The following is a 25,273-nucleotide window of genomic DNA, read 5'->3' on the forward strand; positions in this document are numbered from 1 at the left end:
TTACGCAAGCAGATAGTGATTGTTGTGGACTTGAGGGTAGCTGGTTTAATTCCCAGGTCAGGGATTGGGCAAGGTAGTTACGATATATATGACTGCTAGGTGGACCCTCTAATTTGATTTAACGCTTATCTGCTGACTAAAGGTCTCAGTCGGGTTCTGCACCACAAACATTGATCAGCCACCCGGCTGCCACAGAATTAGAATTTGGATCCGTCCACATTTTAGCTGAACCATCTGAACGGTGGTGAGAACAGTATTGGATAGAGACATCTAGCCGCAGATTCCTTAACTTAGAATATCCCCAGGCGTCCGACTGGATCCAGAAATCTTTTGCAGCAGCACCTCTGCGTGCCGGGGGATGGCGCCACATGGCTCCGCCCTGACATAGTCCGCGGACATGATGTCAGCGAAGCCATACAAGTCCCTCCTGGTTCGCTGACTTCAGTTTCCTTCTTTTCCGTGTCCCAACGCAGATCCAGGAGTAAGCGGTTCCTCTGGCCTGTTTTCCCAGGCCTTCTGGACGCCTCCAGGCATCCGCGAACAGTGTGTGATGCCTTTGATCTTTAAGGCGTGTGAGACGTGCACACTGCTGATGTCGGCGACCGATCCGCACGCGATCTGCATGTGGTGCTTAGGGGCGCACCACTACTCCGAAGTGTGCGACGCATGCCAGCAGATGAGGCCGAAGTCCCTGCGGGAGCGCCGGATGAAGCTGTCCTGCTCGGCTCCTCCGCGCCGATCTCCATCTCGGGAGGGGGCTAGTGTTCGAGTCCGGTCACGGAGTCGTTTTCGCAGACGTTGTTTGCCTCACGCAGGTAAGCGGAAGCACAAGTCACGGATGTTGTCGGCATCTCTTCAACGTGACAGCGGGGCTCACAGCTCCCAGTCCTTGCCGGACGCGGGCCCCCAGGAGTCGACCCCTTATACCCACCCTTTCTGGGTGTTGGAGCGACTCGGGCCCAGATGGAAGCCTATTTCAAGACTCTGCACTCCACCCTTGGGTCACCTCCTCTCCCTGGCGTGCCTTCGGGCCCCACAGTGGAGGTAGGACTCAGGTCGGATCATCGCGGTGGGTTCGCCCTCGGCGCCGGCCGAGTCCCTCGACTCCGGTTCCGGAGTCGGTGCGATGTCTGACACAGCCCGGAGGGGCATCCCTGTCAGACGTTGAGCCCTTCTGCCATGTCTCCGCATAGCCCTTTGCAGCTTCCTGCGCCGATGTCGGCGACGACTGCACCAAGGGTATCGGCTCCTTGTCGACAACCTTCCTCTCCACAGGTCTCAGTGGAGGGTGAGTCGACGCCGGTCCGAGACCGGGTCTAGTCGCCTTTGCTTATTGTCGACATCGATTTGACACCGGTCCCTATTGTTCCTCTGTTTGAGGAGGAACACCCTGGGGTCTCTCCATGCCCTTTGGCTCTGCAGCCCCTTGGCCAGTGGCCCCCTGCTGATCAGACTGCGGCGTCTTTCTTTCCCGGTGGACGAGTTAGCCTCCAGCCGTCCCCTACAGATGATCTGTTATCGCCTCCTAGAATGGCTACAGAGGCTAGTGAGCCTTTGCGAGGGCTGTTCGTGGGGCTGCAGCTCTTTTACACTTGCAGCCCCCCTCGCTCTCCTTGTCTTCAGAACCATTATTGGATCTCCTCCACCAGGGTGCGGTGGAGGGGTGCACTTGCTGCCTTTTGGTGGGTCATTATTTGACACCCTCCTCGGGTGATCCTGTGGATCAGGCCATTGCTCATCGGCCTCGTCCAGCTCTGGATGATCCTGTCTGCTTGTCCCTTCATCCTAGGGCACAGGGCCAGGACGTCCAGGTGGCTTTCGCCACGCAGCCTGCCTCTTCTCTCCCGTTACTGCCTCCCACTAGGGAGTCTCGTTAGTTGGAGACCTGTGGCGCCACATTTTTGTGTCCACTAGTTCGGGCAGCCGTGCGTTGAACACGACTTGCGTGTTTGCACGGGCTACTTTTGCCCTTGGGGACTCGGTCGAGGGTCTTCTTCTCTCTCTTCCAGAGGGTCCTCGTGCTGACCTGGCTCGTCTCCATCATGGCCGGGAAATGGCACAATTTACCATTAGATCGGACATGGACACTACTGACTGTGTGTCCAACGATTGCCAGGTCCGTTGCTTTGCATCACCGTGCCTCGCTGCATGATGGTGGTTTCCCTGAAAATATTCGGGAGAGTCTACGGGATTTGCCGTTTGATGGCGTATCCCTTTTTGACAGTCATGCGGACTCAGCAGTCAACCGCCTCCTGTCTGGCCTACCATAACATTTGTGTTTTTGAGATTATTTTGCGGCCCTTTTACTTCCATGTGCAGTGTTGGTCTGGGCCGTAGGTTCATGCTGCAATACCCGGGTGGCCTGGACTGCTTTTTTTTTTTTTTTAACACTTTATTGATTTTAAAGTTGGATGAACAATCAAAAGTTCAGACTAATGAAAAGCAAGATGGTCATAGATCCCCAGCAAACCCGCCCTCCCTTCCCCCCCCAGGCAGAACAACATCATAATTGCAGCACATTCCGGACATAGTGACACATCCTCTACAGTAAAAGGAACGCATGGCAGTGTTAAGGAAAGTTCCTACGTATAGTCCACCAATATATACTAGGAATGAAAACACATCCATTTCCGGGTATCCGGCAAAAACTACAAATGTTCTGGCGACAGGCAAGTTCCTCCAGAGGGCCTTCACGCTGTGGAAGGAAAAGTAAAAAACAGAGGTGGTGGGCCATAGTGTTCACAGTATGTCAGGATGGGACATTAAATATGCCGTGAGCAGGGCCCAGAAATCTTTGGGGCGGGATGACTCCGGCAGCTCCTCCTCATAGATCTGCAGCTGATCCCTACAATAAATCAAGTCACGGAGCCTTTTTTTTAGGTCTCGCGCCTAGCGTTGCAGTGATTATACCAAAAGTAAAGAAATAGAAAAAAACATCTATTTCTTTACTTTTGGTATAATCGCGGCACCCGCGCTTTACTTTTGACGTTATAAGTAAAGCGGCGGGTGCCGCGATTATACCAAAAGTAAAGAAATAGAAAAAAACATCTATTTCTTTACTTTTGGTATAATCGCGGCACCCGCGCTTTACTTTTGACGTTATAAGTAAAGCGCGGGTGCCGCGATGCTTGTTTGCTGAAGTTGTGGATTTTCTCGGCGCCTCTTTCGCCTGGGACTGCGGCCTGTTTAGGATTCCAATACATTTTGAACTCCTCAACTGCCGGGCACATATTGAAAAATGTGTGTATCATTGATCATCAAATTGAATCTCTGCTTCTAGTGCTTTGTGGCAAAAGTTAGCTCACTTGGTCCATTTGGTTGGAAAGGATTGTACTGATTAGAACCATGTATGATTCATTAATACTAAAACGTCTTTACTTTGCACAGCATCCGGTGCCCTTTACTGAGCCATGTATTGATTTCTTTTCTGCTAAGGAATGCGGTTTAGTGGTTTAGACCGGGAGGCTGAAGTTGCAATCCCAGCTTCACCACTTAACCACATTAAGCCCCATTCACAAAGCCATCAGCACACCTACGTTTGACTTGTGTCCCTTCCACCTCCTCTAACATTAATGGACAGAAGTTTCCAGACTCTATTTATCCCTGCTACACTGACCTGTAATTCTTTGGTGGGACATACTGAGGCAGGAAAATATCACTTTGCATACCACGCGGGTTAAAATTTGCCTGGGGCAAAGTCTGAAAACGTCCCTGCTTCTCAAATGGCGAAGGTTCAAGAATTTGTAAGGGAAGTTTACATTTTGCCGGCCCAAAGGTGTAAGTGTAAATCTGTAAATGTGTGTTTTTCTGTTTCGAAGTTTAGTTAATCCGGCCTATTGTGTGGTGCTTGAACAGTTAGTCAGTTTGCTTGTGCCCCTGTTACTCTGTCAGCTAAAAGTGCTGCAAACTTCCAAAATGACCAATTAAGTGCTATAAAAAAAACTGACCTTTTACGTTGACTTTATTTGAAGTTCGTGGCTTGAAGGAAACTTGTGTTTGTGATTAGGTTGCATTCAACTGTGACTTATTAATTATGTCCAATCAAACCACTTACAACTGCCAGCAGCCGGACAGAGCAGTGAGTTAATATTTCTGCTGCACTGAGTGGAGTTTGCAACTAATTTATAAAAGCTTGGACATTTTCTAGATTAATAATGTGTCCACCAGTTGGCGGCTTCACTACAGGTTTTGTATTCCGGTATTCATGTTTTTTACTGTCTGCTTTAACCTGCCCTAATGCAAAACACACAAAGCCATAATGCACACCTTTAAAAAAAAAAAAAAAACTGTGAGGGGAAGGTTTTGTTGAGGACACCTGTGATCCATGTAGCGTTTATCTACGACGGCCCATTCTCCGCATACAAAGCACTGTACTTTTTGGTAAGCTTCTGTGTGACACGGACTACTGTTTAGATGAGGCATTTTAGCCTGTGCAAGCCTGTATCAAAACAAACTCACTTACCCATCAATGCGCAGCCTTGTTCATTAATATTCATAAGCTGGGCCTGTCCTATTGTGGCGTTCCACACATTGGTCTGAGGTTCAAAACCGTGTTGCAGTTTCATGCCCTGTGATTTAATAATCACATGGTTTGCTACCTCAAAATGTTTTCTAAACTGTACTTGCCGTTTTTAGGTCGCGCCTAGTGAATCAGCGCGAAGCGCTGTCGCTAGCGAGATCTATTGTTGTCGACTTGAGTTTGGAAGGGGGACAGAAGATGTGCACTTTCTCCGGACAGGCGATGTGCACGCTCACGGCGTCTGTTTAAGCTTCAGCCCAGACAGCCAATGTGCACGCGTAAGGCTCGCGGCGTTGTTACAACTCCTGCTCGGACCATACACGTGCACATCTCCTGTCCAGGAGCGGCTTGCTTACGTGAGCATGCGTATGGCTCGTCTCCCTCAACGCACGCATGGCGTGCTTTTGCTTTCCATCTCGACGGCGTTTCAGTACTCGACCCGTGATCAGACACGCAGCACCTCCATGGGACCGCAAAACACTATGTAAGAGCACACGCATTGACCGTCACAGGACACACTGGTAGTGTAACGGTAAGTCTCTGCGTGTGAGATGAGACACCGTCTGCGTGTGAGGAACTTGTCTCTGGGTGCGCTGCCAACGGAGGCCGCGAGTCTGGCACCCACGAGGCTGCCGCCCGCTTGTAAAGGTGCTCTTTGTACAGTAACCTACTTTGGGGCCGCTGGGCTTTTAGCCGCTTTCGAGATGCATTCCCGCAGGTGTAGTTTCACTTTTTAAATTGTAGATTAGGTTTGTCTCTCCTGCCTCGATTATTCTCGTGCGTGCTGTCTTTCCCTGTCACACTCTATCACTGTTTCATTCTACTCTTGCTGTCTGCCTCTGGTTATCTCTTTCCACCTCGATGCCTCTGTCTCTCCTGTTTGTGCTCTCCCACTGCACCCTCGTACTTTCCCTCCCCCTCACTTCACCCTCCCACCTCAGGCTCCTGTTTACACACCTGCACAGGTGAAGTCCAGTGCAAACAGCCCCTTCTGCCAGGGCAGGATCTGGAGTCCCGGTGGATCCGTGGTTGCCCACTTCCTTCCTGCTCACCCGCGGGTGTGCCGGGATAGTTGTGACGCCGTGCGTGCGCAGCCCCTGTGTTTACAAGCGACTAATGCCAGGCTCCTCTCACACTCGTCACACTGAGGATTAATGCAGTGACGGAAGAGAGAGATCCCGCTTCAGTGACTGCCAGGGCACCTGGGACTAGTGGATTAATGCAGTGACTGACGAGAGCGAAACAGCTTCAGTGACTGCCAGGACACCTGGGACCTGGGCATTAATACAGTGAGTGACGAGAAAAAGACAGCTTCATTGACTCCAAGAGCTCCTGGGACTTGGGGAATAATGCATGAGAAAGACACAGGTTCAGTGACTGCCAGGGCATCTGGGCATTAATGCAGTGAGTGACGAGAAAGAGACCGCTTCAGTGCCTGTCGGGGCACCTGGGACCTGGACATTGATGCAGTGAGTGACGAGAGACACAGTTTAGTGACTGCTAAGGCACCTGGGGGTCAACAGGGAGTAAAAGACATTGTCATTTACAGTCTCCGCAGTGCTCGCGGTTCCCAAAGACGAGCAGACACCACCCATGAATCAGATGGGTAGTGTTTGTGCGCGTGCGTGCCCTTACATGGGAAACGCGCCCCTGGTGCTGCCGTTCTTCTTCAAGCACATGGCGTCCCAGAAGGGGAATCGTCGTGCCACACGGGCGTTCTTTAAAGAACATGTTGGTCCCTTTCCTGTTTGCAGCAGGCCAGAGCCTTTGACCCAGAAGCATTCCCCAAGCCAAGTTCCCAGGATCTCTTAACATTTGCAGACATCCAGAGCTGGTCTGGTTTTCAGCCTGATAATGCGCAACACTTCAGTTTTTACGTTCTACCTGTGTAAATTTTCTTGTCCCACTTATGACATCTCGACTGACCTGTTATCGCAGATTTAATTATTGATGCAAAATAGTGAAACAACGTTAGCAAAATTAATTATTGCTCTCTCTAGTATATTCGCGCAAATACGAATATTGAATTTCTCGAAGCAGTCCCTACAAGTAAAATGACACCATTGATGTTAACCATAATGCTAGTTGACTGCGCCAGAGCTCTTAACTTTACCATCCCATGTGTGACAATTTCAGGCATGTCCTGTTTTTTGCGCTCTTACCTGCAGCCCTGAATTTATAATGAAATAAAATGGGCTAAAGTTACCAAACTGCAGATAAAACGAGCATTTGCAATGCAATAGGTCTCGCATTTATGCGAGTTTAAGGTATTGGCATTGTAAATGACAATCCCTTTAATTTATCTTTTTAAAAACAAAAATAATACGCTTTGTCTTTTAAAATGCCAATAGCTTAAACTTGCGTAAATGCGAGACCTATTTGATTGCAAATGATCGTTTATAGTAGGTGTAGTTCTGGCTCCCCAGCATTGCGCTACCTCCCTCCTGACAAAGAGGGTGGAAACTGCCACAATGCGCTTACTACCAGACTTAAGGCCTTTAACGTAGCCCAGCAAACACAGCTCAGGAGTGCAGCACACAGGCTCCAATACAACATCAGTGAGAATGGTCACTATTGCAGTCCAAAAAACAAACACACCCTTGCACAGCCAAGCAACATGAAGAAAATCCGCATCCGCTGCTCCACATCTCACACCGTTAGCAGTCTCTCTCAGACCATATTTGTGGAGCTGTAAGGGGGAGTAGTACACCTGATGCAAGAATTTGAAATGAATAATTCTAAGATTGCAGATGGATGTGAGGCGGCCCGTAAGTTGGCAGCACGCCGTCCAGACCTCCGGCGCAATAGGAATACCCAACATAGCCTGCCAGCGCAGGCAAGAGGGATGCTCCTCCTGGTCCCGTTCATGTAGAGGCATTATACAGTTTTGTAATTTACCCTTTGTGACTCTCTCCTTCATCAGTACCTGCAGCGCTCATAAAGTAGTGGGCTCAGTGGGATATTCTGGATATGCTGCACGGACAGCTTGGCGAACCCGGACATAGATGAAACTGAACATAAAGCTACGATCTGTACCATTCTGCGCCTCATGCAGCGTTTTAAACCGCCCCCCCTTGTATAAGTCACCCAACCAAGAGATGCCAACAGCTGCCAATTCCCGCAAGGCGGAAGGCTCCTGTGCTGCTGAAATATCAGGGTGGGAAGCTAGTGGCAGCAGTGGAGCATATAAATAGGATAGTTGAGCCTGTGATGCAAGCATACGCCATGGCCACGCTGTGCACTGCGTAGGATATCTCGGTCCGCGGACCTCTAGATCCTCCCGAAAGGACCCCACCTGCAACGGGGTAGGAAGCATAACATCCGTTTCATTAGCCACATGAGGCTAAAAGCGCTGTGGGAAATGCCAATAATGCGCAAACTGCGCTTGAGCGCATAAATAGTAAAGGCGAAAATCCGAAGCCTCATACCCTCCTCGGTCAAAAGGTTGCAACAGCAACTCTCATCGGCATCTAGGTTTCTTACCCCCCCCCCCCCCCCCCCACACACAAATGTTAATTGCGTCGATTGAAGAGCGTGGAACAAAGCTATGTTCAATTTAATAGGGATGTTAACAAAAAAATACAATAATTTAGGCAAAAAAAAACATTTTTACTACAGCTATCCTATCCGCCAGAGAGAGGGGCAGGTGCGACCATCGCGTGGCTTGTTCGGAAATGCGTGTAACCGTGAGGCCATAATTCTAGGAGATTACTATATCGGGATCCCTGTGTATCCAAACCCCCAAATATTTTACAGGGTCGGAAGTCCAGGACAGTGGGAAGTCCATCTCAACTTCTTTAGTGAGTGCAGTTAGGGGAAACACTACGGATTTGGACCAATTTCTCCCTAGGCCTGAAAATCGCTCAAACTGCACATATTCCCTAAGTAACGTAGATAAATGCACAGCAGGTTCACGGACATTCAACAACATATCGTCAGCGTAGAGGGAGACAATCAATGGCCGCTGCCTGAACCCTAGATCAGCTGCAGCATGTTTTTGGCGCAGTTTATATGCAAGGGGCTCCAGAGCTAGAGAGAAGAGCATGGGTGACAGGGGGCAGCCCTGCCGGGTGCCTCTCCTGATGATAAACAAGGATAACACCCATCCGTTAACCCGGACTCGGGCAACCAGATCACTGTAGAGTACCCTAAGCCACTGCAAAAAGAAAGGAGGAAATCCCATCCTACTTAAGACGGTAAACCTGAAAGGCCACTGCAAAGAGTCAAAGGCCTTTGCTGCGTCTAGCAGCACGGCCACTGCTTGGAAGTCTGACTCAAAACAGTGCAAGGTAGAAAAAAGTGTGCGTAAGTTATGAGTCGTGGAGCGTTCCATGACAAACCCAGACTGATCTGGCAATACCAATAATGGAACCAGGGGTTGCAGCCTAATAGCTATCATTTTTGCTAAGATTTTGGCATCAATGTTAATGATCAATAGAGGCCGATACGACCCGCACTGATTTGAGGGCTTATCCGGTTTTAAGAGCGTGACCAGTAAAGCCTCCCGGAGAGAGGGTAGCAATGTCCCGTTATCATATGCCTCTGCATGAACTGCTAGTAGCTGAGGAGCAAGGTCCGCTGCATATGCCTTATAAAATTCACTGGGTAATCCGTCCGTCCCAGCAGCCTTGCAGGTTGGCATTATGGCCTCCTTAATATCCTCCTCATCAAACAGCTGTACAAGATACTCTCGATGGGCATTTGACAGCCACCCAAGTGCCACATCATCAAGATAGTCATGTATCTCCTCTGTCGACGGAGATTCTCTAGAGGCATAAAGGCTGGTGTAAAACTACAAGACGATATCGCAGAGATCCGAAGTCGAGTGGCGAGCCACCCCATTATCGTCAATGAGTTCAGTTATGAGCTCTTGACTTCGTGGTTCCGAAAGTTTCTGCGCGAGAGAGCGACCAGGACGGCCACCCTCACCATAATACCTTGCTATCTTACGCCGGAAGCAGTGAAGCAATTCCTGGTCAACTGTCTCATTATGTTCTGTAACCAGCTCCCTTATTGCGGCTAACTTTGCAGTGGTAGGGCCTAACTCAAATTCCTGTTCCAATTTAGAGATGTCAGAAGCTAATGTCTTTATTCTGCGCTTAATGTCGCGCAAAACTCCAGACTGGGCCCGATACACACTCCCCTAATGGTAACTTTGAAAGCTTCCCATAACACTCCCGTGCTGTCCACTGAACCCTCATTGTCTCTAAAATAATGTTTTATCGCCTCGGCTATGCTTAAACACAGGATCTTTGAGTTCGGAAGGTTGATACCGCCACGTGAAAGCCGGTGTCTGATATGCCGGAAGTTGTAGCGCGAGGAGAACCGGGGAGTGATCTGACAGAGTACGGGCCTCATGCGACACCGCCACTGTCCAGGTACAGACCATTTCCGAGACCAGCCAAAAATCAATGCGGGACCAGGACCCGTGCACCGAGGAAGCATATGTGCTCTCCCGACCAGCGGTATGGCGCATGCGCCAAACATCATGCAAATGGCCAGTCTCTAGAAGCCCCAATAACATGTCCACAGCGCGCTTGGGTCGGGCCTCGCTACTGCCAGTTCTGTCCATGGTAATATCTAAGCACAAGTTAAAATCCCCACCCCCCCAATTTGATTGCCGCCTGAGGAAACAGCGATATTCTGCGCCACACATCCGAGTAAAAGGAGGGGGTCATCCACATTTGGTCTGTAAACATTTACAATCAGCACACTCTCTCCGCCTAAACGGCCATGTACTATCGCAACCTGACCACACTCGTCTGTTTCAGATCGAATCACAGTGAAGGGTGCACCCTTTTTCACCAGGGTTAAGTCTCTGGAGTAGGTAGAAAAGGAAGACTATGCCTTCACGCTCACCCATCGCGTGCCCACTTTGTTCGCTGTGTCCCTAGTCTAGTGAGTTTCTTGCAAGAGGGCAACCTGCACTCCCATGCGATCCAAATAGGCAAACACTGATCTGATCTTTTTTGGCGTTTTTAAGCCACGCACATTCCATGTAAGGAACTTAATGACACTAGCCATGAAGACACACAACAAAGATAACTGGTAAGCAATGCCCAGGGGTCAGTTGCATACACTCGTATTGTGCATCCGGACCATTACTATTATCATTCTGCCATTCCCAAACCAAATCCCCCCAGCCCCCCACCTACTTCAGCTGCCCCAACATGCCAAAGCCATTCCAATCTCCAATCCAACCACCCCCCAAACTCCCAACATCAGCAATACAAGGTTGGGGTACACCCATTCACGGGGGGCACATAGAGCCACTAGCCCCCAACACTGTAGGAGGTGGCCGAGCAGATCCAATATGTATTAAGGCATACACTTGTCGCTGTCAACACACCCAACCTAAGCTAAGCGCTACAATATCCCGGGCGACTAAAGCGCCAATGGAGAACACAACGTACCAGGCTACATCTGCATGTCAAATACTATCTCCATATAAGGGCCCCTCCCACCGAACACAGGCAGTGAAGTTTCATAATAATGAAAAAAGACACAAAGACTGTAAAATACAAATACAGCAGCCACATTTGGTTGAAATAGAAGCATTTTTCCTGTACATCCCAGTGCGTGTACGTTGACAATTTGCACAGTTCCAGTAAGCCAAACAGGTTGTCAGGTGCGGGCTAAAAAACAATTGAAGCACCAAGCTCAAGTTAATTAGTATATCCCACCGCTGCTGCTCCTCCTCAGGTGCAGCTCCAGATTCACGTCTCCTGCGCTTCAGCTGCTTGGCATGCTCCATCACAGCCTTCGGGGATGAAAATATTTTACTGTCGCCCTCCGCTGCAATGCGGAGACGGGCCGGGTATAGCATGGCGTATGGGACCCCCTCAGTTTGCAAAACTTTTTTACATTGCCAAATTCTCGTCTGGCTGCCTGGACCGCCACCGTGAAATCAGGGAAAAAGGCCAGTGTGTTGCCTTGATGAACGATAGTGCCTTTCTCCCTAGCCATCCGTAGTCTAGTGTCACGGTCCCGATAGTTCAGAATCCTGGCGATAATGGGACGAGGAGGGGCCCCTGGGACCGGTCGGGCAGCCAAAGAGCGGCGGGCGCGTTCCACTATGAACATGCTGGAGAGCTGATCCAAGCCGAAGATATCTGAGACCAGGCGCTCGATGAAAGTCTCCATCTTACCCACATTTGTGGTCTCTGGCAGCCCCGTGATGCGGATATTGTAGCGTCGAGACCGCGCTTCTAAGTCCTCGTTCTTTGCCTGAATAAGGGCTAAGACTTTCTCCATGTTCAAAGTTTTATCTGAGATGGAGCTCAAGCCATCTTCCGTAGCGGATACCCTCTGTTCCACCTCCCCCACGCGCACAGGCTGCTTCTCAAGCTGGGAGGACATGTAATCTAAGCGATGATTTACCGCAGCCATCGTGCCCTCGATGGACTGCAGGGTGCGGTGCATGGCCATTAGCATGGATTCCAGCGAGGGGGGGGGGGGGTGGAGGGGGTTATCCGCCTGGGCATCCGCATCGGAGTCCGATGCGTCCTTTTGCAGAGATTTTGCAACCTTGCGAGATTCAAAGTTGAGGCGTGGCTGCGTTTTGTCAGTTCTCCCCATGGCTCCCGACCAGGTACCTCAAACAGGTGATATCTGTTGTGGGGTGGTGCCAAGTGTCCCAAGTACGAACCAGTAGGAGTCAGAAGCGCAAAGGTGGCCACCTGGCTGCTTATGGAATTACACTACTGGAGCCAGCTAACTCACCAGGCCCCATAGGACAGAAGCACAAGACAAGGTAGACCGTGGCACTGAACTCACGAAGGTAGCTGCTCCGGCTGTCTTCGATACTACCAGCCTATACACTATTAAGAGTAGTTATTGGCAATAGGCAGGGATTAACACCTCCACAGGAGTTTCCACTAGCTGTCAGGACAGAGGATGTAATGGCTGTATGTTGTGTCCAATCCAGGAGGCGGGAGGACAGGGGCCCCAGCAAGCAGCCGGCACCAGGCCCAGCAAAATCTCCCCCCTGGTCAATGCCGCCACACTCAATCAAGGCCGTATAATCGTTGGAGCAGTCCAGACGTGCCGTAGCAATATGCAGAGACTGGCAGCACGCAATGAGAACCACCAGCTTCCAGGCAAGCAATACAGGCTGACATAATTCCCAGCGCAGGAGACAGGAAGATAGAGGGCCCCTATGAAGCGATCGGCAGCTGGCACCGCAATGTCTCCGTCTCTGATGGCCACTGCCCCTCACAAGTCAGGTCGCACACCCCACGACCCGTGCCGGCTGCTGCTCGCAGGACGCGGCCCCGGCTCAAGGCCCAATCCCGCCTCTGCAGCCCGAGCCTCAGCCGGACCACAGCCCCTCTTACCGCAACCAGCACCGACGGGTGCTCAGTACCGCAGCGAGCGAGCTCCGCACAGAGTGCCTCCCCAGTCGCCGGGGTCCACCTCCTGATCTCCGTCCGGCCCACGCCTCTCGCACCGTCACGACTGGCAGCTCCACAGTCATCAGGCGTTCGCTCCGTGCGAGCACGGATGTCCTACCTGTGGACTGCCTTGGTCGGTGCCCTGTCGCTGTCCCACAATGCGCAGGGCTGACACGGCGCACTTCTCCTATGTTCTGGCGCATCCGGTGGTTGCTCCTAGTGTGTTCACCGTTACGGAGCCCTGAAGCTTTCCTTACACTTCCCCTCCTCTATCCGTGGTGTGTAGTGTTTTTTCGTAATTTGTTCTTGCATCGTGGCATCTTAGCCACTTGCGCCGGTAATGTACATAGCCTTGTGCCCTGCCTTCCTGGGCCCTTCCCCCGAACGGGTTTTTTCTCTTCTCCTGCGTCCTTCCGCGCAGGTTAAGCTCTGTAGAGGTGCTCTCCTCAGGACATTCACTGTCTTCTGTGTTCTTGTGTGTACATCTCTATGCAATTCATGATACTCTTTTATATACGTTTCGTACTGGTTCTTTCCTGTATTGTTACGCCTTCCGGCCGGTCTCGCAGGAGACCGTGGCTCCCCCCTGCCAGGTGGCTGGTGTCGCTTATAGCTCTGGCCTTTTATCTGTCCAGTTCTGTTACCACACAGCTGTTAATACCTATGGTTCACTCTTGGTTTTTGTATGCCACTCATCCTCATGGCTGAATCTTTTCTGGACGTTTGTTCTGTCTGGCGTCCACACGAAGCCAGGAGTGGCGCATGCTAGGTCCTGGCGGCGGTGTCCATGACCTTGCCCTAGACTTCTCGTAGGTGCAATCCCTCTGTGTGTGTGTGTGTTCATTTCACGGATCCCTTTCACAGTTGCGTACCTGGTGAGGCATCTCTCGCATCTGGACTATTCTCGCGGCACTCCCTTGTGCCTTTCCTTTTACGTGGTGTGGTTGTGGCGGTACACACGGTCTACCCTATGTACTTCCGTCTCCCGCTTGTGCTTTTTGTGGCATGATTATATGGTTTTGATGTTCGCCCTTTCATATATCTCTTTGAAAACGGGCGATTGCGCACTATCTAGTCTGGTACCTCTAGTCCCTTTGGCTCTTCCTGGGCATGATCAGCATTCTACCGCTGCTGTCCCCGGTGTCCTCGTTGGTGCGCTTCCACTGTTATGCATGTTCCACCTGTATGCTTGGACTCAGTCATACAGTCTTGTCTCTCCCTAGCCCCTTCTCTTCTGCAGACCCGTCGGATTCTGCCGATCCCTCGGTTCCTATGCTCACTTCCTTTCCTTTACTGGAGTTTTGGACGTTCTCGTTCTGCACTGCCCTTCTGGTTCTGTGCTCCCTTTCTACACTGTGTACACTGATGGGCTTTCCTTGCAGACCTCCTGGTCTGTAATTGCCCACTGTGGCATTGCTGCCCCCACTATGTTTAGTCAACCTGTTGACGATTAGGTTCCTTTGGAACTTGGTGGGGTTCAGTCACAGACCTGCCTCCTCAGGGGTATGGCTTTGGTATCTATTCTAAGTTAAGGAATCTGTGGCTAGATGTCTCTATCAGATGTATGAGTTACTTAGCTTCAGTAATGATGTATCTGGTGGAGACACAGTCTAGCCGCAGATTCTTTAACGCCCCCCCCCCCATCCTCCCCGTTCTGCGAGGACCTGTTCAGGTTGGGTTTTATGCTTTCGCCTCCCTCTGGGGGGCTTTGTCTTTCTGCGGGGTGACTTCTTTCATCCTCCCTCCTCAAGAGAATGGTTCTTTGTTTTCCTTGTTCTCTTCCTCCCATTCTCGTAATGGGGTAGAGGGTTCATGTCTCCTCCTACATTCCTACTCCCTAGTCCTTCGTTTGGGGCCTTCTAATGTTCTTAGTCCCTCCCTCCCACCTTCTCCATTGATATGGGATCTCTTGTCGTTGACTCTACTACAGTCAATTGGTTTGGGGTCTCTTTGACTAGGCCTCAGTCCAATAGTTCTCTTGCAGAGGATATCGCATGCCTGGTGTTGCTGTACTTTGGTGGATCGTCTTTCATTATATGGTTCAGATCTTGTTGCCGGTCACGGTTAGATCTTGTGATTGCAGGCTTTCTTTCGTCTGCCTTGGCATTCGTTTCATGTGTCGTTTGCCTCAGGGAAGGGCATTGCCTTCGCTTTTGTGGGGCTGCTTCCCAGAGCGCTGCTCGGCTCTTTATCTTCAATTGCTTTTAGTGTACAGTGCTTGTCACTATCCCTTATGGTGATGTTTCTTACCATTCGATTCTTTTTGTTTCACTGATCTTCCTCATTTTTTCACACACTGTTCCCATACTCTCGCAGTTTTCGGTGGTGGCTCCGCGTTGTGGCGCGGAAAGGTTTCTCCGAAGAAAACTGACGTCAGAGCGCCGGGAAGGACTTGTATGACTTCACTGTCGTCATGTCCGCGGACGACGTCAGGGCGGAGCCATGCGGCGCCGTCCCCCAGCGCGCAGAGATGCTGCTGCAAAAGATTTCCAAATCCAGTCTGATGCCTGGGGATATTCTAAGTTAAGGAATCTGCGGCTAGACTGTGTCTCTACCAGATACATCGTTACTGAAGGTAAGTAACTCGCACTTCAACAACTAAGACCTATTTCTTGCAATGGAAAAGATTCTTTATTTGGTTGGTGGATCATAATATCAATCCTGTAAGCATGCGTTGACAAGAAATGTTGTAGTTACTGCCTCTGGTAAAGTCTGACTGAAATATACCCCCATTCGTGTTTCTTTGCAAACAGTCCTAAGATATTTCAAAACACCAATGGCATCAACTCTCTTATTCACCAGAGTGGTGAAGATGTTTGAGGTTTGTTTTGAATCTTTCCACAATAATTTAACAATTTTGTGCTGGGGAATTCTATACTGTTCTTTGGGTTCTCATGCAAAGCCTCTGACCCCATTTACAGATCTAATCTACAAATGTTATTAGCTGTTTATTTGCAAGCCTGCAATTTTTTTTTTTTTTAAGGCATTAAAAATGTAAGTCTGCTGTCTAAATGTAATGTGCATGTGTTTGCAAAAGCAATACGTAATGACCCCTCGTGAAAATAAAATAAAAGCATGAAGAAGAAATAAAAGAAGTAAAATACAGGTAGAGATTGGCCTAACAGCCCTGTCACTAAAGTGTACACATTTTTAAGGCAGGTGTGCTCAGGCAAAATGCTGTCACAGTGAAAAGAGCCAAAAGCTGAAGTGAACTGACCCATGCTGTATGTGTGATGTCCGAGGCAAAATGTGAATCACACTTGAACAGACCCGTGGACGAAGAGGGCTATCCCCAAACCCATTTGTGCCTATATATGCATGTGGTTTTATAACAAATTTGTTGTAAAATATGAGGCTGGTGAGACCGCTAAATCTGTCCCTGCACCAGACCTAAAACACTGATGTTACCCTTTAATTTCCATTAAAGTTACCTGTAGTTCAAATATAACTTAACTGAGCTTCTCTACTGATAAGTTAGAAGCGTCACAATGCCCGTTTGATGATAGTTGCACTTTATATATATATATATGTAATAATAGCTGGCAAATATTTTTACTGCCCCTGGTTTAGGGTGTTATTGGAGCTTTTTGGTCCAACTGTCCATTTATTTTAATGATGGTGGTTTTCCTGTTTGTGTGCTGTGTATCGTGCACAAATGTGATGTTAGTCGGTGATTTTGGAGGAGTACTTACTGTTTTTTAACTCCATATTTTGTTAATTTCTGCAGGAGATCAGCATTGAGAAAGGTCCTGGTGAAAAGCTTGGTATCAGCATCCGAGGTGGAGCAAAGGGTCATGCAGGAAATCCGTTTGATGCCACAGATGAGGGAATATTTATCTCCAGGGTAAGTGCACACAAGGACATGATTCACAAAATGTCCTAGTGAGAGGGCTTTGGTTATGGTCATGTGTCTGTATTTTGCACTCTGCAGATGCATGTTAACTTGTTGAGTGCCTCATCAGTTAATGTGCTGATGGTGTGCAGACTTGCTGGTTGGAGCCTAGAATGTACTGTGGTGGGCTTATGGGGGGCCATTTGCAAAGTTGAGAATGCAGGGCACTTTTTAATGCCTGTTGTGACACTGTTCCTGGGACAAAAACCATCAGCAGGTTTGTGGCTGGACAGCAATGATACGGTCCCCACTTTCTTTTAGGTGAGCTCTTCAGGTGCTGCGGCACGGGACAGCAGGCTGAGAGTAGGCATGAGGATCTTGGAGGTGAATCACCAATCTCTCCTGGGAATGACACATACGGAAGCAGTGCAGATTCTGCGATCGGTCGGCGACACCCTGTTAGTGCTGGTGTGTGATGGTTTTGATCCCAGAGCTGCAGCTGCTATTGAGGTATGTATCCTTTGTCAAAAGGGCGTTTGGGGGGGGGAGTGGCAAAGATGCTGTGCTGTTACCCTCATCTCACTGTTCCATCTGGACATATTGTGCTTTAATCTATACTGCTAGTGTATACCCTTCATGGCAGCAAGGCTTTGTGCTGCTGATCTGACCCCATTACCTACACTTTGATGCGTAGGGCATACGGTCACACTCGCCATAGAGTATGTTAAGAGGTGTTGCTTTTCCTCATGGTTTTGAGATGCTGGGTCCTGGGAAGATAGGGATGCCACAACTGTTGTTTCTGGGCTCATTTCTTAATCTTTGTTTCATTCTCAGGTGTCACCTGGAATAATCGCCAACCCTTTTGCTGCGGGCATAGCCAGGAAGAATAGCATGGAGAGCATCTCCTCCATCGACCGCGACATGAGCCCCGAAGAGATGGAAATCCTTCAAAAGGTGAGGGTGAGTGCGTCTACCAACATCACTCCCACTACATCCATCTCCAAGTTTCCTGAGCTGGTAGCATTATGCCAGGGCTTACTTTTGGAGTTCCAGAAAACTAAATACTAAAAGTGACAAACTCTTGATGTCTGTAGCAGACAGTGTGTTTGGTGATTCTGATGCAATATATATACGACATTGGTGAATGAACAAACCCTTTAAGTTTCAATTCTGTGCACACCGCTGGAGGTATAACATCTCAAAATATAGTGGAATCTGGGCTCCCTTTCCTGAAATTGCCTTACATGCATCACCCCTAAAGCATGTTATCTATAGATTTCTTATGTCTTGAACATGCACCATTTGGTTCAGTTGCTTGTCCTTCAAAAGGCTATTTCCTGTGAGACGCCCTTCACATATTCACCATCTGCCAGCCCTATATGTCTTATATGTTGAAAAATAATAACACAATAGTATATATAATAATTTATGCAAAAAAATCATAAGAGCTAATTCAAATGACATGATGGTGTATAGGTTAAAGGTTAGCATACATACAGGTATATATGCAATGTACATAAACTGTATCATAGAAAACAGAAGTCCATAGCAAGGACATCCGTTCTTCGAGGCGCTTCTGTTGGAGGCTTGATATACAGCATACCAATCTCTATATTCAAATGTTTCAAGCTCTGGTCATCTCATCATTGTCCTGGCCTCACTCTCATGGCTGATACCTGCTCTGCACACAGCGCAGGGACACTTAATTCACTGCTGTGGCTGGACAGACGACGCCTGATAACATGCTTGCCACGTCTTATTATTTCTTTGGATTATTGTGACTCTTGTTGGTTACCATACTACAAAGTAGCAGAACTGCAACAAAGGCCTTATAAAAACATGTTGTGAAGACCTTACTATTTCTGAGGGCAGTTGTTGGCTTATGAAGTTGAGTCATCCAGCAAAGACAGTCAAAGTAGTAACCATCATAAATCCCTTTCTGTTGGCACAGTGGCAAGTCACAGTTACATTCAAGCAGTCCAGAGCGCTCTTTTACTAGATGTTACCTTGAATGCAACAGATTGTGCAAAGCAGAATTTTGATGATGGCTTAGAAGCGGTCCTGAAAGAGCAGGCAACCGGGCATGACTGAGTGCAAATATGCAATGTTCAGAGTTGTACTGGACCTAGCAAAAGTTATGTCTCCATCAACCTCCGAATGTAATTGACTTTATGGACAGATTAACTTTTACTAAACTGAGGAGTTCCTTTGGGGAAACTAGCAATAAACTGAAGGTTGGCAAGTGGGTAAACTAGCAACTGATAGCCATTGGGAAATTGTAGCATATTAACATTGCTGTGTTGATGCTGATCAAACTAACCCCAAATATTTATTGCCGATATGGAAATCTCAGCCAAAACCTGCATCAATAGGCATTGGGAAACTAGATCAGGTACTTCCTCCTTCTCCAGGGAGGGCCAGGTATTGTGTAAATGTACTAAAAAACCGAACCAGATAGCATTATGTTTGCCCAGAAGATGAAAATTTAAGGTAGATCTCTTTAGTAGGCACATGCATTGCTTGCCGAGGTGGAGGGCATGTTTTAATCTCTCTAAAAAATGTGGACTCCTGCCAGTTAGCTGGTTTGGAGCAGTGGTCACAAACAAATTTCAGGAATTTGCCAAATAGCTACATTTTTGGGGTCATTCTAAAAATGGTTTTAAAGCCTCAGGGTGAGAACTTATTGGTTATTCTGATTTAACACCGTGCTCCAAGGTCTTGTAATTTTGCTTGTTTTTTTCTAGCATTTAGAAATATAAATCTTAATGAAGAAGGAAAGGTACTGCGTCGACAAGCAGGGGTTTGGTCTTTCAGCACTAATATTACACATGACCTAAATTCTTTGAGATACAAACCATCTCTTTTTTCTCAGCTCTCCTGTGCTGCCAGAATATGGCTTGCCGATATCAAGGTGATTATACATAGGGCCACAAAAGTAGGGTCCTACATTTGCATAAAATACCATAGATAATTTTTATCCTATGCCACCCAGATAAAACTGGACATGAGCAGGAGTGCCAGTTGTTTACCCTCCTGTTACTTCTTGCACTAGGGACACTGGAAGTCTCTATCACATACCCATATTTCCATCTGTGCTCTAATAATCTTCCCAATGTTGTCCCACATGGGAAGATCAATGCCAGTTGTTCAGACTAACCACTGTGTAAATAACTCTTGTTTAGAATCTTTGCTTGCAAATGGGTCTCTTGTGGTTATGCTCAAAATGTGGTACTGATCTGATACACTCAGAATATTGTGAAACAATTCTTCTTGAAGTATACCACTTCAGGTATACTGTACACAACACTCAACATGTGTTTCTTATTCTAGTATATCCATCTGTATATTCATGGTCCTTAAACTATACCTTGTGCTTAGTGTCTCTTTCACAGAATCAAATCACAGAATCAAACCTCTCCTTACCATTCTAAGACCTCGTTTTTGATGCAACGTTGACTGGGGTGGACTGAGTCTCTGCTAACCAGGTTTCTAGTACCAGTGCCCTTCCCCAAGAAGCCTCCGCGCTGCGCAATTTTGTACCATCTGGAGTTTCGAGATAGTAGCTCAAGGGGCTTTACGGAGCATCCTTCGGATGCCATAGTAGAAAGCCGCCACATTCCGAGCCTGTGCCTTAAAGCTCAGATCACAGTCAAGCCAGATACCTAGACTTCTAATCTGGTTCTTGGGAGCAAGAACGTAGCCCAGACAGGCTGGCCACATTACTTCTGCTTTAAAAAAGGAGGGATTCCCTAGAAGCATCATCTCGGTCTTATCTCCATTCAATTTCAAATATGAATGATCCATCCACTTGGCCACCTTCTCCAAGCAAGGACGTAGACCAAAAGAGGAATTGTCAGAATGGTTCAGGGCCACGACAAGTTGTCACTATATGCGTAGGTCACTATATGGACCCCAAAAGGAAGCACAATCTCCGCTAGCGGGCTCATATAAACATTGAACAGGGTGGGACTCAAGGAGGATCCCTGGGGAACCCTGCAGTGGGGGGACATCAGTTTTGAAGTGGCATCGCCTTCGAAAACCTGAAAAGACCGGTCTTCCAAGAATGATTACAGCCACACTAAAGCTCCCCCAGTCATCCCCAAATTTCTGAGTCTATGGACCGAAATTTGGTGGTTAACTGTGTCGAAGGCTGCACTGAGGTCCAGAAGGATAACAGCAGTGGTGCCTCCGGCGTCCAGAATCTTCTTGGACTCTTCGACTACTGCTAAGAGGCCAGTTTCTGTTCACTGAAGTGGTCGAAAGCCAGTCTGCGAGTGATAGAGAAGATTGTGGGACTCCAGTAATGTAGAAAGGACTGAGTTAACATGTTTTCCCACAATTTTACTGATCCCTGAGAGAAGCGAGATGGGACGATAGTTTCCCAGGAGATCAGGGTTAAGACTAGGCTTCTCCATGGCACTTTTCCACGGAGGAGGAACTATTCCAGTAGAAATGGAGGCATTAATCAGCTCCAATATAATAGGGGAGACAGTTCCGGACGCCTGCTTCAAAATATTGGGAGGTGCTGAATCTCTTGGCGACCCACACTTCACGAGTGCCAAGATGGTTTCAAACGACTCTGGGTCCATCGAGGGAATTGCCTCCTAGTGATGTTCCCTGCTTTGAGGACTAATATCCAGTGTTCGAAAATTGCTGTGACCATCTGCAAGAGGAAAGGACGTATAAATGGCTTGAATTTTTTCATAAAAGAAATCCAGTGCAAGTGACCAGGGACGTTATCTTAAACCATGTACTGGACACTCTGGAGATAGAGTTCTCCAGCTTACATGATGGCTTTAGTGAAAATAGGGATGTTTGGTACCAAACTTCTTGTCTTGATAAACCCACACTGATGCCAGTGTTGGATGTATCAAAACATGCCTTCAGAGGACACCTTGGAGGTGCACCCCTGAAAACCTACCAGCCTCTGGTGTGCTTGCTGACTTAATTCTGCCAGCCTGCCACCAAGACCGGTTTCTGACCTCCTAAGTGAGAGCCTTATGATCTAAGGAGGTCAGGAACAAAATCCTGTCCTGGAAGGGGGTGTAACACTCCCTCCCACAGGATTACCTGCTGATTAGCCTCCTTGGCCTAGCTAGCTTCAAGGGAGCTGTCACCTTTGAAATGCAAATCTGGCTCAGAAGAGGAAGCCACCTCTACCTGTCCAAAGTCCACTTGGCACCTGGACAGGTGAAAACATTAGCTAGTGAGCGAAGTATGCCACCCCCAGGCTAGTACTACTCCAAAGGTGGGCTAACTGCGAGGTGGACACTATTTTCAATATGTATCCATCTTTGTGATGGCATTCCTAGGAATTCTGGGGCAAGGTTTTGCCCACTTCCCACAGGATGTAGTCATATAGGGGGGGTGTAGTGACCCAAAGGGTCAGTAGCCCTTTGGCTACTACCCTGCTCTCCCCTAACACCACTAAATTCAGTATTTAGCAGAGTCCCTGGCACCAGAGAAGCAGATCCTGGTAACCTAAGAAGAAAGAGGACACAGAAGAGCTGCAAAGGCAGAGAAGACTAAAGAGAGCACCAGACTTTGCCTCAGCTCTGCCAGCCTGTCTGCAGCCCTAGTCGAAAACTGCGCCAAAGTTGACTCTACCTGTAGCTATGACTCCAGAAACTTGGAAGGACTGCCTGCCTTCAAAAAAGACTTAAGACCTACCGTGAACAGCAGACCTGTTAAGCACAAACTGCAAAAAAGACTGAGGGCCCTCAAACCGTCAAATCCCGACATCTGAAGCAGCCACTGCACCGGACGCCTCCGGCCAGAGTTGAGGTGGGACAACGATGCCTACACGGTTCCCCAGTCCTCTAGAGCTCGAGTTGTGGTTTCACCCCTCCTGGACTTCGCGACGTCACCTGCAGCCTCTGCACACAGGTCCCCACTACCGCGACTGCTCCGGTAAGGAAAAACCTGACGCCTAAAGACGCCTTTACACCCGTCGCCCCTAGCCCTTGGAGAAGAGAAACAAAGATGTGCCCCTGTCCCAGAGCATCGCACGGCCTGAGCCTGCTTGCTGGTTCAGCCCAACTTGCTTCCTAGCCAGAGCCTGCAGTCTCTTTTACAGAGACCGATCCCCATTGAAAAGCATTGGACTCCTGACGCTGATTTGCACCCGGCTGCCCTTGTGCCGCTGGTGGTGTAGTGTTGGTGCTGCCTCGGACCTTGCCCACCACTCACCTTAACTCCTGGGGATTGGTCCTGTAAGTCGATGTACTGTACCTGTTTGCAGACATTGTTCTTCCTTCCGTAGGATAACATATCTGATAGACTACTAGCCGCAGATTCCTTAACGTAGAATTATCCCCAGGCGTGAGACTGGATCTGGAAAACTTTCTTGCCCAGCATCTCTGCGCGCCGGGGGGTGGCACCACGCAACTCCGCCCGACGTCCTCCGCGGGCGTGACGTCAGCGAGGTCACATAAGCCCCACCCTGGCGCGCTGACGTCAGTTTTCTTCTTTTCTGCTTGCAACGCGGACCCGGATCGTGTTTCAGGCCTTCTTTTCCCGCTTTGGGCTTTTTTTCTTGGGTAAAGTGTGCGAATGCCTTCGGGATTCAAGACGTGCTCGTCTTGCACGCGCCAGATGTCGGCGACGGATCCTCACCCCATCTGCATGTGGTGTTTGGGGGAGCACCACGACTCCACGGATTGTGAGGCATGTCAACAAATGAAGCCGAAGTCCCGGCGTGAGCGCAGGATGAAGCTCCTTTGGCACGCATGTCCAGGTCGGCGTCATCGCCGCGTCCATCCCCCACGGACGGCTTCAAGAACCTCCGTCTCTGACATCGTCCTTCTCCCAGGCCGCAAGGGCGTCGCTCATCTGTTGGTAAGTGTTGCTGTTTGTCCCAGAGGCCAGTTCCCGGCCTGTTGGGGGCTTGGGTTCTCCGCGGGTGGTGCGGCCCCGCGCGTCGCTCTCCTATCCACCGTTCCCCGGCACGGGGGCGACCAGAGCCCAGATGGAGGCCTATGCGGCGGCCTTGCAGGCCTCTTCCTTCTCCTCCTTCTCTTCCTGGAACATCTGCGGATCCCTTGCCGCGTGCGGGGCTGTCTGCGGCGTCGCCGGCGGCTCCGGCCCGACAGGGGTTCCCTCCTTCGGACCCAGGCGCCACAGCCTCGCCGCAAACCCCCGCGGGGATCCCTGTGGTGTCGTGGGAGGTTGCCAGGACTCTGGCGTGTCCTCGAGTCCCCCACGGTCCTCTCGGCAGGCAGCGGCCTTGTCCAAGGTGACGCCGCTCAGGTGCCAGCGGCTGCTGGCCCTGGCGGCGCAGCAGGGGCCTGCTAGGGGTCAGGGCGTGTCCCTGGGCCCCCTTCATCCCTCCACGCAGGCGGCTGTCTCATCGGAGGTAGAGTCGATGCCTTTTCGGCGCCGTTCCTTCGCCGACCCAGCTCTGGTCTCCTGCGCCGCGCGTTGTGGCGGAGGTCGGTCCGGCGTCCCCTTCGGCACCGGTCGATGTTGACCAGACGCCGGTCGCGGACTCTACGGCGCAGGGCCGGTGTCGGGTCGTTGAGTCGTCTTCAGACGCTCCCTCTGCTCCAGAGGTCCGGCGGTTGTTGGTTTCCTCTTCTCCGGAGACGGGCCGCCGTGTCGTTGAATTTTCCCCGGCGTCTTCCAAGGACGGCTCATCGCCGTCGCCGCGCTCGCAGTCTTCGCCGGAAGGACCTCAGGTTCCCCATTCCTCGGTCCCCCCCCCCCTCCTCCTTTCCGGACTTGGCCTTTCCTGCCTCCAATTGGCCTGGGGGACGGCCGCCTTAGCTTGCAGCTGTCGCCCACCGAGGAACTGCTTTCCCCGCCACGGGGCCCTACGGAGGATGCTGCTACCCTCGCTCGGGCTGTCTCCACGGCGCTGGGGATCTTTCACATGGGCGATCCCGCTGCCCATTTCCCCACGGATCATCTTCTGGAGGTCCTCCATCAGGGTTATGGGGGTTGGGAGCTGCTTCTTCCCTTTGAGGCTTCGCTCCACACGTCTCTTTTGGGGGCGGCCAGCCACAGGGGATGTGGTGCCCCAGCCACTTCTGCACCGCCACCGTCCTGCGCCACATGACCCTGTCTGTCTTTCCCTCCACCCCTCTACCAGGGGCCCTCTTTTACAGACTGCCTTTCCCACCCTGCCATCGGTGTTGTCTTCCCTGTCACGGGAGACCCGCTGGTTGGATTCCTGGGGGCGCAATATCTTCGCCTCCACCAGTGCGGCTTTGCGCGCCCTTAACACTCTGTGTCTTAGCAAGGGCCACTTCTTGCTTGTGGGACTCGGCGGAGTCCCTTACGTCGGCCGCTTCTCAGGACGGTGCCTGTGTTGATCTCAGGCACCATGTGTTGGATTGCCAGGAGCTGGCGGCCTCTATTCTTCGCTTGGCTCTGGACGTTTCGGATGTGCTAGGTCGTACGATGGCTTCTTCGGTGGCCCTACGTCGGCATGCCTGGCTCTGGCATAGTATCTTCCCGGAGTACGTGAGGGAACGGTTGGTGGACCTTCCTTTTGATGGCACTCTTTTGTTCCACGCCCCTGCGGATTCT

General features: G+C 50.0%; 1 protein-coding gene across 28 annotated transcripts in view; it reads left to right on the forward strand.

Moving 5' to 3' along the window:
- SCRIB (scribble planar cell polarity protein) overlaps positions 1 to 25,273 on the forward strand; it is a 792,600-nt gene that overhangs the window by 528,985 nt on the left and 238,342 nt on the right. For 20 of the 28 annotated variants that reach the window (XM_085604619.1, XM_085604607.1, XM_085604621.1 and 17 more), the window contains 3 exons: positions 16,640 to 16,756; positions 17,066 to 17,254; positions 17,579 to 17,704. In XM_085604619.1, the coding sequence (XP_085460745.1) occupies positions 16,640 to 16,756; positions 17,066 to 17,254; positions 17,579 to 17,704 (432 nt within the window). The remainder of the gene's footprint in view (positions 1 to 16,639; positions 16,757 to 17,065; positions 17,255 to 17,578; positions 17,705 to 25,273) is intronic. The other 8 variants (XM_085604609.1, XM_085604612.1, XM_085604631.1 and 5 more) reach the window with 1 other exon arrangement.

This window comes from Triturus cristatus, chromosome 5_1, assembly GCF_964204655.1.
Source record: "Triturus cristatus chromosome 5_1, aTriCri1.1, whole genome shotgun sequence".
NCBI classification, from domain to species: Eukaryota; Metazoa; Chordata; class Amphibia; order Caudata; family Salamandridae; genus Triturus; species Triturus cristatus.